A 15,198-nucleotide genomic window follows, 5' to 3' on the forward strand; every position below is an offset into this window, starting at 1 on the left:
TCGCGGGAAGGGCTTGGTGGCCCCTTTCTCGGCTGCTTTCTAGTGGTGGTGATGAGGTCATCCCTCACGACTCTCTTGTGCCAGAGAGGGAGTGTGAGCGGGTGTTCAGATGGGGCAGCCACGCCTCATCTATATTTTTATACAGGTGCACAGGTTCCAGAGAGGGACGTCCCTGACGCATCGACTTCAATCTGGCGGAATCAAATCCTGGAGCTGGGATTGACATCCAGGTTCATGCTGAGCTGGTTATCCGACAGAGAGTGGGAGGCTTTCGTCTGGAGCTCACATGAGGGGACACTTTGGTGGTCTGGCCAAAGGCGGAGAATCCATGGTCACCTATGTTCAGAGGCATTTTTGACAGGCTGGTCTTGTATGCTCCTGCGAGACATTGGTGATGGATACAGAGACATGCTATGATCTTCTCTATTTTCAGGTGTTTGGTACGATCGACATCGACATCAGGTTCTCTTCGAGGCACCTTGGTGGTGGCTTGATCACCCACTGCTTGGGTATCCATGGTTCTACTTGGTGGTTCTATGTTATATAGTTTCTGATCCCTTTTCATTGTACTATTGTATTGTATCAGATCACTCATGATCTGAGAGAGGGTGTTAGCAGAGTATTTGTCAGCTCATGTGTGAGTCTGAGCTTGATCTGGGCTGGGCATTTTTATTAGGTATTTTAGGTTTTTTCTAGTGTGGCATTTTATGCCATTGGGGCATTTTTATGTATCAGTCGGCCAGCATTAATGCTGTCCGACCAGCATTATTGCTCCCCACTTTTTCAGCCTATTTATACTGAGTGGCTCCTCCTCAGTCAGTCACTTCATTTCACCATCTGCAGACTCTGTGGAGAGAGGAGCCAGTGCCAGTGCCCACGCAGCCAGTGACTCACTGTTGTATGCGACTGTCTCGTGTTCAGATATATGGATTCCATTTCCCGTGCATACATCTGAGTTCTCATCTGTATCGTGTTTTTTTCTTTTCTCTTTTTGTCTTGTGTTTCAGCAGTTTATTTCAGCACATGTTTATGCTTCCACCGCTGCTCCACTTCTGACAGGTTGTCCCTCTTTTGAGGCATGACCGAGACTTGGACGAAGGTGTTGGAGGGGGTAGGTCCTTTAAAAATGTGACATCTTTGTTGATGCATCTCTTGCCCCATTTCTAAGCCATGGAGCTTTTATGCATAGGTGTGAGTCTTAGACCTAGCATCAAACTTGTTTTGACCCTTGAGTCTATGTATAAATGTGATAATCACATTTAAAAGTGAGCAACAAAATAAATAGTTGTATTTCCAACTATTATTGTAGTAAATCAATTCAAATATGTACTGTCGTGGAGACTAACTCCACCAAAAGAGCATGAGGAGGTCATTGTGCTGAAGTATAAGCTTGAGCCATCTCAATATGACATTAGTTACAAATATGTGCTGTGTGGATACTACCTCAATTGAAAGAGAATGATCAAGCAAAGATCGAGCCATCTCAATGAGAGTGTTGTGCCACTCCACATTCTTAAATGATACTATATTGAAGAAAATTATAAGGGGTAAACTCACAATTAATTCGAGGTACTTGCTCTTGACCTATTGAGGGGGCTCGCCTAGTAAGTGGTTGAAGCTCAAGCTAGATGACTTAGGGCCCCACAAGAGTCAAGAACCACCAATTTTGCTCTTGGTTCATGAAGAGTGCTAGAGGAAGCACTCAGGAAATGTGTGCGTCAATCGAAGTGTGTGCAGCTGTTCAATGTAGTGAGAGAGTGAAGAGTCAAGGGATGGGTATGTACCAATGTGGTTCGCACAAAGATAAAAGAATATATTTATACTTAGGGTACCGTACATTTACACCCGCAAGGGTTTGTTCACACGTGTAAAGTAATATATACACGGGAGTAGCGTAAGGGTCTTTACATCCAACAACCCCCCCCCCCCCCCCCCCCCCCCCCCAAGCGAACCTTTAACCAACTCCCACTAGTCGAATGCAATGCTTATGTTGAGCCTTTGCAAGACTTTTAGTGAGAACATCTGTAGGGTTATCCTGTGTTTTGATCTTAGTTAGTGTGACTAGACCATCGTCTAGAATCTGTCTAATAAAGTGATACCGCACATTAATATTTTATGTGTGGCTAAGAATGCCATGTTTCATGCACGTGTGACGTACTACCGCACATTAATATGTTTGGTACGTGCATGAAACACGGCATTTTTAGCTAGGCATACGATACTTTGGCTATCACATCCAAGTATAGGTGTTTTGGTGGTCAGCCCAAAATCCTTGACCAAACGACCAAGCCAAATAGCTTCTTTCGAAGCTGCAATGGTTGAAATATATTCAGCCTCGATGGTAGAAAGTGCTACTGTCTTTTGCAATCTAGAGCTCCAAGAACGTGCCCCTCTAGTTAAGGTAAATATGTACCTGCTAGTAGACTTGTGATATCCAAGTCACCTGCCATGTTTGCATCACAATATCCTTGGAGATCTAACGCACCCTTTCCATAGCAAGTACTTTTTTTTTGTGTGCCCTTTAGGTACCGTAAGATGCATTTCACTGCTTTCCAGTGTGTTTTGCCAGGAATTGACATAAACCTGCTCACAACTTCCACTGCATGAGCAAAGTTAGGTCTAGTGGCAACCATAGTATACATGAGTGAACCACAAGCTGAAGAATAAGGAACACTCTTCATAAAGTTGGCTGCCTTATTATCTTTTGGGCAATTTGCTTTGCTAAGCTTAAGGTATGGTGGTAAAGGAACACCAAGTGGCTTAGCATCGGCCATAGAAAAATGATCAAGTACTTTGCCGATGTACTTTTCTTGTGAGAGAAATAAGAGTTACTGCTCTCTATCTCTTGTCACACTCATGTCCAAAATGTGTTCAGCTGCACCCAAATCCTTCGTGAAAAAGACTGAATTCAGTTGTCTTTTCAATGCATTAACCTGGCTTTTATGCTTACCAGCAATAAGCATATCATCTACATAAAGCACGAGTATAATAAGGCTTCCATCATCAGCCTTGTTTATATATAAGTAGTGATTTGTATTGCTTCTTTTAAACCCATGTGAGAGCATGAAGGTATCAAACTTTTTATACCACTTTGTAGGAGCGTGTTTCAAACCATACAAGCTTCTCTTAAGCTTACACACCAAGTGTTCCTTTCTTGGTATAACAAAGCCTTTTGGCTGCTTCATGTACAATTCTTCTTCCAAGTCACCATGTAAGAATGTTGTTCTAACATGCATTTGATCAAGTTCAAGATCCATAGAGGCTACAATAGTAAACAATACCCAAAGAGTGGTCATTTTGACAACGGGTGAAAATACTTTTTGAAAGTCAATCCCCTCTTTTTGTATATAGTCCTTAGCCACAAGCCTGGCTTTGTATTTGGGTTTGCCATCGACACACTTGATTTTATAGACCCATTTGTTAGGAATAGCTTTCTTATCTTTGGGTAATGGAACCAAATCCCAAGTATCATTCTAATACAATGATTTCATTTCTTCTTGCATAGCTAGCTTTCACTTTTTCTTTAACTCACATGATAATATCTCTTTATATATGAGAGGCGCACCCTTATCTGTGAGTAAAATGCGGTCCAAGGAGGGATCAAACCTCTGCATAAGTCTCCTGACACATGTAGACTTTCTCACTCAATGATCTATGTTATTAGGTACTGGATCCACATCCAAAGGAATGTCAATGACCTCATTATTTGGCTGTTGAATTGCATTTTCAAGTTGCTATAATATATTTTCAGGCTGCTGTAATTCATTTTTAGCATGTTGATCTTGTTGCCCAAGCTAATTTTCAGCATCTCTTTGTTGCGCATTGTCATGTGGCTCAATAATGATATGCTGATTATCAAAACCAACATCAAATGGAGCTGAATTTTCAGTGGTTGATGGTTGTTCAAGTGGCTGATCATACTAAAATTTTACTTTCTTTTTGTCCAAGTCATTAGATGTGACATTTTTCAGTAGCTTTGACTTATTAAATACCACATCTCGGCTACTTAGCACCTTTTTCATTCTTGGAACCCAAACTCTATAGCCCATTTCACTTCATCTCCATAAGCCATGAAGATGCCTCCATGGGATCTCATGTCAAGTTTGGTTTTGCTATCAATAGGTATATATACATAGCATTCATAGCCAAAGATCCTTAAGTGGTCATATGAAGCAGATTTGCCAAACCAAATCTCTTTAGGGATGCCACTTTCAAGTGTATGGTGTGGAGATCGGTTGCAAATATGCACCGTGGTTTTAAGTGTCTCTCTCCAAAATGGTTGCAGGAGATTAGTTGTTGACAGTATGCACCGAATCCTCTCACATAACGTGGGATTCGTTCGCTCAGCCACACCATTTGATGACAAATTATAAGGAGCTGTAAGCTTCTGTTTAATCCCATTGACATCACAAAACTTATTGAATTCTTTTGATACGTACTCTCCCCCGTTGTCTGTTCTTATGTATTTTAATTTTAAATCCTTTTGAGTATTAACAAATGCATAAAACTTTTTTAAGGCGTCCAATGCCTCGCTTTTCTGCTTAAGCAAGTAAACCCATAGCTTTTTAGAATGGTCATCAATAAAAGATACAAAATAACGAAAACCACTGTGAGTTTTTATTGGTATGGTGCATACGGTAGAATGGTCTAAATCCAAGATACATGCCTTCCTAGAGCTCCATGAGAGTATGAACTCTTTACGTGTTTTTCTAAAACACAGTCATCACAAAAGTCAAGCTTTGAGTTTTTCACATCAACTCTTCCAAGTGAATGTAAATCCTTTTGGCTCATGTGTTCAAGACGCTTGTGCCATAACTCCATGTGGGGTTGCACTTCAGCAACTGCAACAAACTTTCCAAGAAGTTCCTTACAATAGAGATAATATAGAGTTCTCCTTTTGCTACCTCTAGTGACTAGCATAGACATTTTCTGTATCTTCAACATTCCACTACCAAAGGTAGGGAAGTAACCCCTGTTGTCTAGCTACCCAACAGAAAGCAAGCTCTTCTTAATGCCAGGTATATACCTACATCAAGAAAGATCAATTCCAGACCATTTTTAAGAGTCGGGTGTATGGTGCCCATTCCTTCAATATCACATGTATCGTTGTTGCCTAGATAGACTTTCCTAAGGTTACCTTTTGCATAAGAAGAAAAACACTCAAAAGATGGAGTTACATGAAATGAAGCACCTCTGTCAACAATCCACGATTGTGACTAACCATCATGAGCTGACAACAAGGCATCTGTCACATCCTTTTTAGTGATATACATGTCTTTCACTATCATAGTATGTGGATCTGAAGATGCAACCAACAAATCAACATCTTTATCTTCTTCTATCTCCTCAATAACAACATTAGATACCACATTTTCCTTTTCTGTTTCTTTAGGGGTAGAGCTGCCATCCTTCTCATTTTTTTTGCTTGTTGCATTATTGTGCTTCTTGTGTTCTTGCTCTTTTTTATAGTATCTGCAGTCCGGCTTTTTATGCCCTTTGCGTCCACACTGATAACAAGTGACATCTTGTTGTTTTTCCTTGCTTTTGTTGCGGTTTTTGTTCTTATTTGCAGCATTTGATATTTTTAAGTTCTTTCTTTTACATTGTAGGTTGGTCCATTGTTTTTCCCACTTGCCTTGCGTCTAATCTCTTCATTGAGAATAGAACCATGCACACCATCAAATGTCAAGTTGGGGTTGTTGCTCAATGACATGATCAATGTTTCCCATGAATCGGGCAAAGTCATGAGCAAGAAGATAGCCCTCAGGTTAGGATCAAAAGCCGGCAAGCCTACATCCTGTAACTAACTCAAAATACCAGTGAAAGCATTTAAATGCTTTGAGGCGGGCTTAGACTCATCAAGCTTTAAGTTGACCAACTTTTGCATGAGACGTACCTAATTGGCAGGTTTTGTATTCTCATACGTAGCCTTGAGTTTCTCCCAAACTGCATAAGCAGTAGTATTGGTCTTGATTGCTATAACTTCTTGTTGCCTATACTTGCTGGTCACAACTGTTGGTCAGATTGACAATGATTGCTTGTTTCGGTTCTTGAGAGCGTAGACACGTTTTCCAATGCTCTAATACGAGTTTGAAGAGTGTGAGAGGAAGCACTCAGATAATGTGCACGTCAATCAAGGTGTGTGCAGTTGTTCAGTGTAGTGAGAGAGAGTGAAGAGTCGAGGGATGGGTGTGTACCAGTGTGGTACACACAAAGAATAAAAGAATATATTCATACTTAGGGTATGGTACACTTACACCCACAAGGGTGTGTTCACATGCGTAGAGTAATATATACATAGGAGTTGCATAAGGGCCTTTACACCCAACAATGCAAAGATGGCGATGCTCTTTTCTCTCTTGAATAGGGTATAGTCACCATCATAGTCCCCTAAAATAGAGCTGATTTGGGTTCTAATCTTATTGATGAATCTTATGTTTACTTTTCTATCCTTAGACCACTTAGAGTTGACTAATTGGGTCAAGTCATCCTTAGAATACAATTTGTTGGCAGACATGTATTTTTTAGTCTTCTACTGTGCTCATCTCTTCTTTGGTAGCCTTCACAAAGTTTAGTGAGGATGCTTGGAGCTTTTGAGATACATTGTCTATATTGATCCTTTGTTTGTGGCATTGGCTTTTGTCATAGGCATATCATGTGGAAATTAGGGTTTTTAAGACTTGTTTTCTCTCTCTTTCTCTCTCTCTCTAAAATAAATAAATAAATAAAATCCCCCTCCCCTCCCTTCCCCTCTTTTCCTTGTGAGGCAGTAATGAGTAATTTATATTATATTAGATGATTACAAGATTATAGAAAGTCACATGACTTAAAGAGTGCAAAAGTCATGGCAAAGAAGAAACAAAAATTACCGTACTGTAAGGGGCAAAGTTCTCCTTGGAAAGAAGATTAGTGTGCTGAATAAGATCGAATTGTTAATGCAGCAAATCTTTCAGCTTATCAATGTGTCTTTGAACACTAGATACGAAATAACAAACAAAAGCATTCAGAGTAATCCAATTATGCCAATAGCCCCAGAATTGAAGACAAGGAAATATAATCTTCATGTGTGGTTGTGTTGGAGTAGAGTATTTGGGCTAAGCAAAGACCCGATCAAAGGGTCATGATGACATGCATGGTAGAGAACATGGTGTCCACTACTCATAAGCTCAAATCTTAGCTATGGAGGATGATGCCTGAAGGTGCACATGATGTGTGGATCAAAGAGAAAATAAGTGTGTAGAGAGAAAAGGGAGAGATAGATGGACACAAACTAGGTAGTTCATCAGGCTCAGTAGGCACGATCTCCAATGATGTGGAAGGAGGAATCGGATTGGAATCTAGTGCAGAGAACTTCACGATATCCCTCTCATCAAAGATGACGTCTCTTCTAACGATTACAGTAATCCAATTATGCCAATAGCCCCAGAATTGAAGACAAGGAAATATAATCTTCATGTGTGGTTGTGTTGGAGTAGAGTATTTGGGTTGAGCAAAGACTCGATCAAAGGGTCATGATGACATGCATGTTAGAGAACGTGGTGTCCACTACTCATAAGCTCAAATCTTAGCTATGGAGGATGATGCCTCAAGGTGCACATGATGTGTGGATCAAAGAGAAAATAAGTTTGTAGAGAGAAAAGGGAGAGATAGATGGACACAAACTAGGTAGTACACTAGGCTCAGTAGGCACGATGTCCAATGATGTGGAAGGAGGAATCGGATTGGAATCTAGTGCAGAGAACTTCACGATATCCCTCTCGTCAAAGATGACATATTTTCTAACAATTACTTTGTTCGTCTGAGGATTGAACAAGTGGTAGGCTTTCGCTTTGGGGGAATATTTGACAAAGATAAGGAGATCAGCTCAGGGAGTGAGCTTTTCTATTTGATGATTAGGGGTGTGTGTGTGTGTATGTATGCACGACACCTGAAGACTCTGAAGTGGGATATGATAGGCAAAGAGCCAAAGAATGCCTCGTATGGGATCTTTTGAGGAGCCAAAGTTGGGTACCAATTGAGTATGTACACTATAGCGTTAGCAGGCTCAACCCAAAGGTGCTCAAGGAGATTTATTGCGAACAACATAGAGCATACAATTTTCATGATTGTTCGGTTCCTATGCTCTACGACTCCATTTTGAGAGGGAAAGTGATTTGAGGTGAGCTGGCGAGAGATGCCATGTTGTTGTAGAAACTCAGAAAACTTGTGGGAGATGAACTGACCATTGCTATCACTCCTCATGCAGCCAACACGGCGACTCATCTTGTTATGAATTAGCAGTATCCAAGCAAAGAAATATGTGAAAATATTGGACTTATGCTCAAGGAAGTACACCTACGTGTAACTCGAATGATTATCCACTATCAAAAAAGAAGTACAATGCGCCATTCAAGGTGATAGTGGATGTTGGTTCACAAAGATCAACGTGAATCAATCCAAGTGGCACCTCAACGTGAATCAATCCAAGTGGCACCTCAGCTTTAATGCGTAGATTGTTGAGAGAATGGGTTACAATACTGCTTTCCGAGCTAACATACTTTATAGATATATGGAGCTAGCTTCAAGTGAGAAAGGCCCTCAACCGTCTCACGACGAGATAACTTATAAAGAGATTCATAGCCAAGATATCCTAGGCGGAAATGTCAAAGACACTAATTGTTCGTATGCTCCCGATAGGTGGCTAATGCCTGGAAGTGATGGAATACGGAGCCCTTGATTGTCGGCTGGGTAAGAAAATGGGTCATATGATATAGGCCATTAGGCTGTGCCTCATTGTGAGCAATTACTAAACTAGTTAGAGAATCAAGAATCTTGACAGTGGAGTGGTCAATGTAAAGAAAACTACTTGTCCCAATTGGCAAAGTTGTTGAACAAATAACAAGTTCACGCCAAGATGAGGGATATAGTATACATTGTCTAGCAAAGCTAGATCCAGACCCTTGTTAGTGGTAAAACTAATGCAACCTTGAGCTTGGATCTTGATCGAGGAGTTGTTTTTTACATGGACCCACTCGGTTGCAGGGGCTCAGGTACGGAAGATGTCCTTTATATAAGTCATGTGACGTGTAGCTTTAGTGTCCACAATCCAAATATGTACTGATGTGCTCGGCTGTGACGAGTGGGTCTCTGCGGTAACCTCTTCAGGAGGCAACTCACAAATGTGGACAGGACTTGCATCGGATGTCTCTACGGAGATGATGTGGGTCTGTGTAGAGTAGTCAAACAAGCCCTTTGGAGTTGAGAACGTTGTTGATTGAGATAGCTGACTGATAGCAGTGGGGATTTGACCTTTTTACTGCCCTTTGCCATCACCCTACCTCCCTTGATGGGGGTTGCCCGACTGAGAGATGGGGGTTTGTGACTTGGGTTTTGTTGTTGTGCCTCGTCTTTGATTGGCACTCCTCCTTAAAATGGCCAACCTTTTGACAATGTTGATAATACCTATTCTTCTTAGGTACATTCTGCCACCCAGGTTTGAGTTGAGATTGGGAGTTTCCTTGTGATTCCCCTACTTGATTTTGATTTGATTTGAAGTTTGATTTTGTTTACCCTTTCCTTGGTGCCCCTTTTGAGAATGAGCAATAAGAGCCCCCTTTGAGGGATTATTCATATAAAACTGATCGAATAGTCGTATATAACACAATAGCTGATACTCAAATTCATAGAATGTGGATAAATTGGACAGAGAAACTACCTATTGCACAAAATTGAAGTATTTATGTGGCAACTTGTTAAGAAGCAATGTGACTTAATTGTCAGAGGACTTAGGAGTCCTTGTAGTGGAGAATTTGGCAAGGAGACGCCGATACTTAGCCAACTTGACTTTCAAGTCATCCTTGTTAGAGATTTTGAATTTTTGAAGCTCATGGTCAAGATTTATTCGATTGGTTCTATCCCAAGCCACACAGCGATCAGTCAAGTGTGCCCATTGCTTTGACGCTAAGTCAAAATGTTGGAGCTGAGAATGAAACTCAGACAATAAGCCTTGTATTAGCTCGATAATAGCGGAGGCACTCATAGCCTTCCATGAGTGGACGAACTCGTTTGAAATAAGTGCGGGATCGGATTGGGGTTCCAGTCCTTGCACAAGATTCCATAGGTTATGTGAGTCAAGGACATGTCTCATCAAGTTCGACCAAGTTGTAAAGTTTCATCCGTTAAACGAGACTTGTCATTGAATGTATGCTTGGCGGAAGATGAGGTAGAAAAATGAGGTATTGGGAATGTGGGGTAAGATGGATGTGGAGGATAAGATGGTGGTGGTGTCTGATAAAAAGAAGGGGAAAGAGGTGGGTAGGTAAAAATAGGTTGTGAGTGTCAAACAAGTATCGATTAATGTGGAGACATTGGAACATGAATGTTTCCATAAGGTGCCGGTGGAGTTGGAGGCATTGGGATACGTAAGCCCTGTTCAAATGTCTGCTTAGACAAAATATAATGACCAAAGGGTTCATTAATTAGGTAATTTCATGGAGGCAAACTGTAGCATAAACTGATCTATACCCCAGAGAGATTAGGGGGATTATCTAGGTTGCAATGATCCCGAAAGTGTGTGAGGAAAATGTGGAACACTACGCGGTTGAGGAAGAGATGAGGTCCTAATGACTCTGCCTAAGTTTGAAGAACCCCTCGGTGTGGTGAATGAAAACACATATGATCCTACATGAGATGCAAGATGTAGTGCACTTAATGGAGGCTGAAAGGATGTGGCAGCGGAATAAGAGGGTGGGATGGGAGGGAGATTAAATAGATTTGTGATAGGTGTAGATGTGGAAAATATTGTGGGTTCCTTTTCTTCATTAAATGTATTAAATTGAAATGATGATGATGAAGATGCACCAACTTTATTTTGACCTTTGAAAACAAAGTTGTTTGAAGGAAAAGAAAGAGAATGAGTACTCATAGTTTCTTGTTTCAACTGCTTATCTAGTCTTGAGTTCATAAAGAAATATCCATCTTCCTCATTACTTATAAACCAGAAATTGTTTTACATACATCATTCACCATCCATAGCAATAGGAGAAGGGGAATCATCATTAATAGAATGTGAAATGGTGAACATATTTGGCATTGGAGAGAATAAGTATGAAGGCAATGGAGTGTCCTTTATGCGAGTTTCCACTTGTGGATGGCTAGTCATAAGTGGAGATTCTGCCCTTCGTGCATAGTCAGGTGATCGATGCATCGAATCTAAAGGGTGAAATTCAGACTTACTTTCTATCTACTGTTGGGCTCTATGCATCAAAATGAGTTCATACTCAACTACAGTGATCTTGTATGGTCGTGCAGTGATCTTGTATGGTCGTGGAACTCCATGGTAGTCCAATGTCTATTCGGCCATGTCGGTAGCTTGTGAAGCAAGCTATGAGGTCCACTTCGACTCGTTCCTCGATGGATTTAGCTCAGATGTGAAGTGGTGCGGAAGTAGTGCTTGAAGTCATTTACTCTTTTGTTGTTCCTACTTCCTGTGTAGAGCTTTTAAATCAAGGCCTAGGTTTCTTTCAAAGAACTCAGCTTTGATACTATGTGAAGAAATACCCTAACAAAGAGACACAAATAACACCGCACGACAAAGCACAGACTGATAGAAGAACATAGTTAGGGTTAGGGTAACTCAGAGACCATGAACATAGAGAATGAATGAAGTGATATGACTACTAAATATACAATGCTCATGTAATAAACACACTATGTAGTGAATGAATATTGAACCTCAAACTCCTGTATCTCAAGGATAAGGGCATGGGTAATGAGTTGGAGAGTGTGTCGTACTTTGAATAGATCCCGAATCATAGCAAGGCAGCCTTCGAGTGTTGAACAACAGTTAACATAGACTGAGGAGAGAGAAAATCCACAACGTAGGTTGAGATGGTGATGGTGACAGTTGGAGGAGAGAAATCTGGCAGGGTGGCAGTTGGGGCGTGCAAACGCGGCAGTATGCTGATGTGGCAGGCTGTACGACAGCTGGTTGTGTGGACAACAGCAGTGGTCTGGCTGGAAACAGCAGCAAAATGATGATGGAGGGCTGGAAACAGGCACCAGATGAGTGAAGACTGCAATGGACACCTTGGGCTGCAATATTCTCCGCGAATGGGGTGTGGGCAACAAGGTGAAAACACTGAAATCTGCAAAAACGAGATTGAGGCTGAGTGGAGGGAAGCATACCTATTTATAGAAAGTTTGGGCCCTCCCAAGTGGGTTTGTGCTTATGGGATGCAGACACTCTCTAGGAACACATTTCTTTTAAATAAACAAGGTTTCTCCCTTAATTAAGCATGTTTTGGGGCTGTTTAAGTGAGGCTAATGCATTTTTAGCTCAATAATACCTTTGGGCCCCCAATGTAGGCTATCCCTTGAACCCTTTATCTTGTCAATGCCTTAGCATATCGGCCTGTTGCTTGCGATTAGCACTACAGTTGAGCTATCATATGGACCTTGTCTGCTAAAGACCCTTGTCTTGACATGCGCAATCACATAGTACTGTTTTCCAAGTGTGTTACAGCTTTTAGAGTATTATGATTAAAATATTATAGTAAGTATAGGGAATTAATAAACCTAAGTTAAGTTTGATCTTTCCCCGTCCGTCTGTTTAAGTAGGTTAATCCTTTCAGCTATTAGGGATGATTCCAAATTGTTTTAGGTTCAATTTATTTGCTCCTGTCTTTGCAGTCCAGTGCCTCCATTTATGTGGCAATGACCACATGCGAAGGGGTCTGTGTGCAGCTTTCTGCAGTCGGATCCTAGAGTTTCCTTACCTTAAAGGAAGATCCTATTAAAAGGACTTTATTCATCTAATTTGTTTTGAGCCCTGTGGCCTATGCCTAAAGATCTCCTTTGTGTGTGAACTTTTAGCAAATTCCACATTGATGTAGACACTGGGCAGTAGATATTGTGGCACACAGCAAAGTATGGTGGCAGCACACCTCGCAAAGGATTGATCCTGTTAAAAGATGTTTAGTTAATCCTATTTGTTGTGCACCCTGCACCCTCTACCTAATCTTGTACAATCACATAGCCTCTCTTTTTTCCTCTGTGTCTTTTTTAGCATCAGCATTTTTAGTGTTGGCAGTCCATGTGCCTATACGTTGGTACTACATATAGATTGTTATTTAAGATATTACATAGTCTTTGGAAATGATTTTTGTTTAAAATAATTTGTTTGATGGTCTTTGTAAAGGATTCCAAGCTTTGCTTCTAGCTACATTTCTCTGTCTGTCTTATATGTAGAGAGCAAGCATCAGCCTTGTTGGTTTTGGAATGTGTTGGCAGTCCATGTGCCTGTGTTTATATTACATATAGATTGTTATTTGAAATAATTTGTCTGGTGGTTTTGGAAAGGATTCCAAACTCAATGGTAGGCTTCTATCTATACTTCTGTCTGCTAAATTTAGAGAGAGCAAGCAGAGTCTATTTATTTGCCTTGTTGAGCTAGCATGTGAGAAGTGGTATAAAATCATTTGTTTTGGTTGCTTTTGAAAGGATTCTAATATGGTTGTTATGCTTTTGCTGTACTCCTCTCTTTCACATATTTGTGGAGATCAAGAGAAGTTTATTTGTTTGTGTTATTGAGCTAGCATATGAGGAGTGGAGTGTTTGGGGAGATTTATCCTTTTTTTGACAATGCAGGAAAGGCCTGCAAGTATTGCATTATCTCTTGTATGAAAATCCTAATGACAGCAGTGTTGCAACGGAGCTAGGTTTTCTCAGGTTGCTAACAAGTCTTGTGAACAACACTGATGCGGATATTCGCCAAGGAGCATTACAGAGTCTCATGGAGATTGCTCAGAGTGGAAAGGCCACTCTAGAGGGTTCTGGTTCAGAAAATAGTGCTCAGCTCAGGCAAGCTTTGGAGTCCCAAATTGAAAAAATACAACTTATGACGCCTGAAGAGCTGGTTACAGTGAAGGAAGAGCGTGCACTGCTAGATTCCTTGTGGCAAGCATGCTATAATGAGCCTTCCTCTCTCCGGAAAAATGGTTTGGTGTCCTTGCCAGGTGATGATGAGCCTCCACCAGATGTTCCTGGCAAAACTTTCGAGCCTTCTCTACGAGCTTGGGCTGCAATGCGTGACTCAAAGCCTGAACCAACTACAAAGAAGCCACCCCTTTTACTTGTAGGCCCACCCTCCGTTTAAACACGACGTAAATGGAATCTTGTATCTTGTGCTCTGTTTGCTGTTTGATAATGTAAATATTTTGCTTTCAATATGGGTTGTCGTTAACCATTTCATGGTAGTGACTCTGATTGTTTTGTATCTGAATGCAGCCTTTGCCCAGACTGAATGCTGTTTGACTCTTGGTTGTATTACATAGGATACGGCTACAACCATGGCCATGAATACACGTCATTGTTTCTGATTTTCATCTTGGGTTGGAAATGCCTGGACATTTAACGATTTGTCAACAAAAAAACCCCCCCAAAACAAAAGAAGAAAGAAAAAAGAAGCACTCTGAATGCATCATGGCTGGCTTCTGGTTTCGTAATAGGGAGTGGGGTCCCTCTGATTGTTTTATAACCAAACTCATCCTTGCCCACAATGAATACGGCTGATTCCCAGTTGTGCTACCTTGCAGCCATGATATGGCTACCACTATGGCCAAGAATACTGAGACTCGCTTTGACTGACATTTTATGGTGATGTTGACTGGAGCTGCACTCTGAATGCCTGATGGCTGGCATGCTGTTTGGAACTACGAAAGTTCTTAGTGTTTCTGAAAGTGAAATGTTCTGTGGTGCAATACTGGTTGAAATAGGGTATTGATGGAGTTTCACTTGGAATACTGGAATATTGCTCATGGTGCAGGTATTGTGCATGTTGTAGCTAGAAAATCTCTCTGGCCCTTCAGGTCATAAATGAGGCATCTGTCAAAGCAGTTGGTTGCAGTTGCTTGGTAGCTGCTTGAGCTTGAGCAAGTCTTGAGTGGTTTACTAATATACATTGTTGTGGAAAATCTAGAAGCCCAATATATAAAGAAAATCTAACAGCCATTGGATATAAAGTAGACATGGTTTTATGAAGAGGTTTATTGTGGAGTATAGTAGATTCTTTGAGGCTGGCATCTCGTGCTGCAAAACGGTAAAGATGGAATAGCAGTAGTGTCAGGTCATAGGGAGTACGGAAACACTAGTGGAGACCCACTCACTGGCAGTCTGTAGGATTGAGTAGTTTGCCCTTTCTAGAGGGTCCACCTTGCTGTT

At 41.1% G+C, this 15,198-nt stretch overlaps 1 protein-coding gene across 3 annotated transcripts in view; it reads left to right on the forward strand.

Moving 5' to 3' along the window:
* The window catches only part of LOC148010530 (hsp70 nucleotide exchange factor FES1-like), a 56,690-nt gene extending 41,924 nt beyond the window's left edge, over nt 1–14,766 (forward strand). For 2 of the 3 annotated variants that reach the window (XM_087671976.1, XM_087671977.1), the window contains 2 exons: nt 13,627–14,113; nt 14,266–14,766. In XM_087671976.1, coding sequence (XP_087528102.1) covers nt 13,627–14,113; nt 14,266–14,292 — 514 coding nt within the window. In that variant the 3' untranslated portion in view covers nt 14,293–14,766. The remainder of the gene's footprint in view (nt 1–13,626; nt 14,114–14,265) is intronic. The other variant, XM_087671974.1, reaches the window with a different exon arrangement.
* The last annotated feature ends 432 nt before the right edge of the window (nt 14,767–15,198 follow it).

Source organism: Lygodium microphyllum, chromosome 29 (genome assembly GCF_053477565.2).
Source record: "Lygodium microphyllum isolate KBCC chromosome 29, Lygodium_microphyllum_v1.1.10, whole genome shotgun sequence".
Classification (NCBI taxonomy): domain Eukaryota; kingdom Viridiplantae; phylum Streptophyta; class Polypodiopsida; order Schizaeales; family Lygodiaceae; genus Lygodium; species Lygodium microphyllum.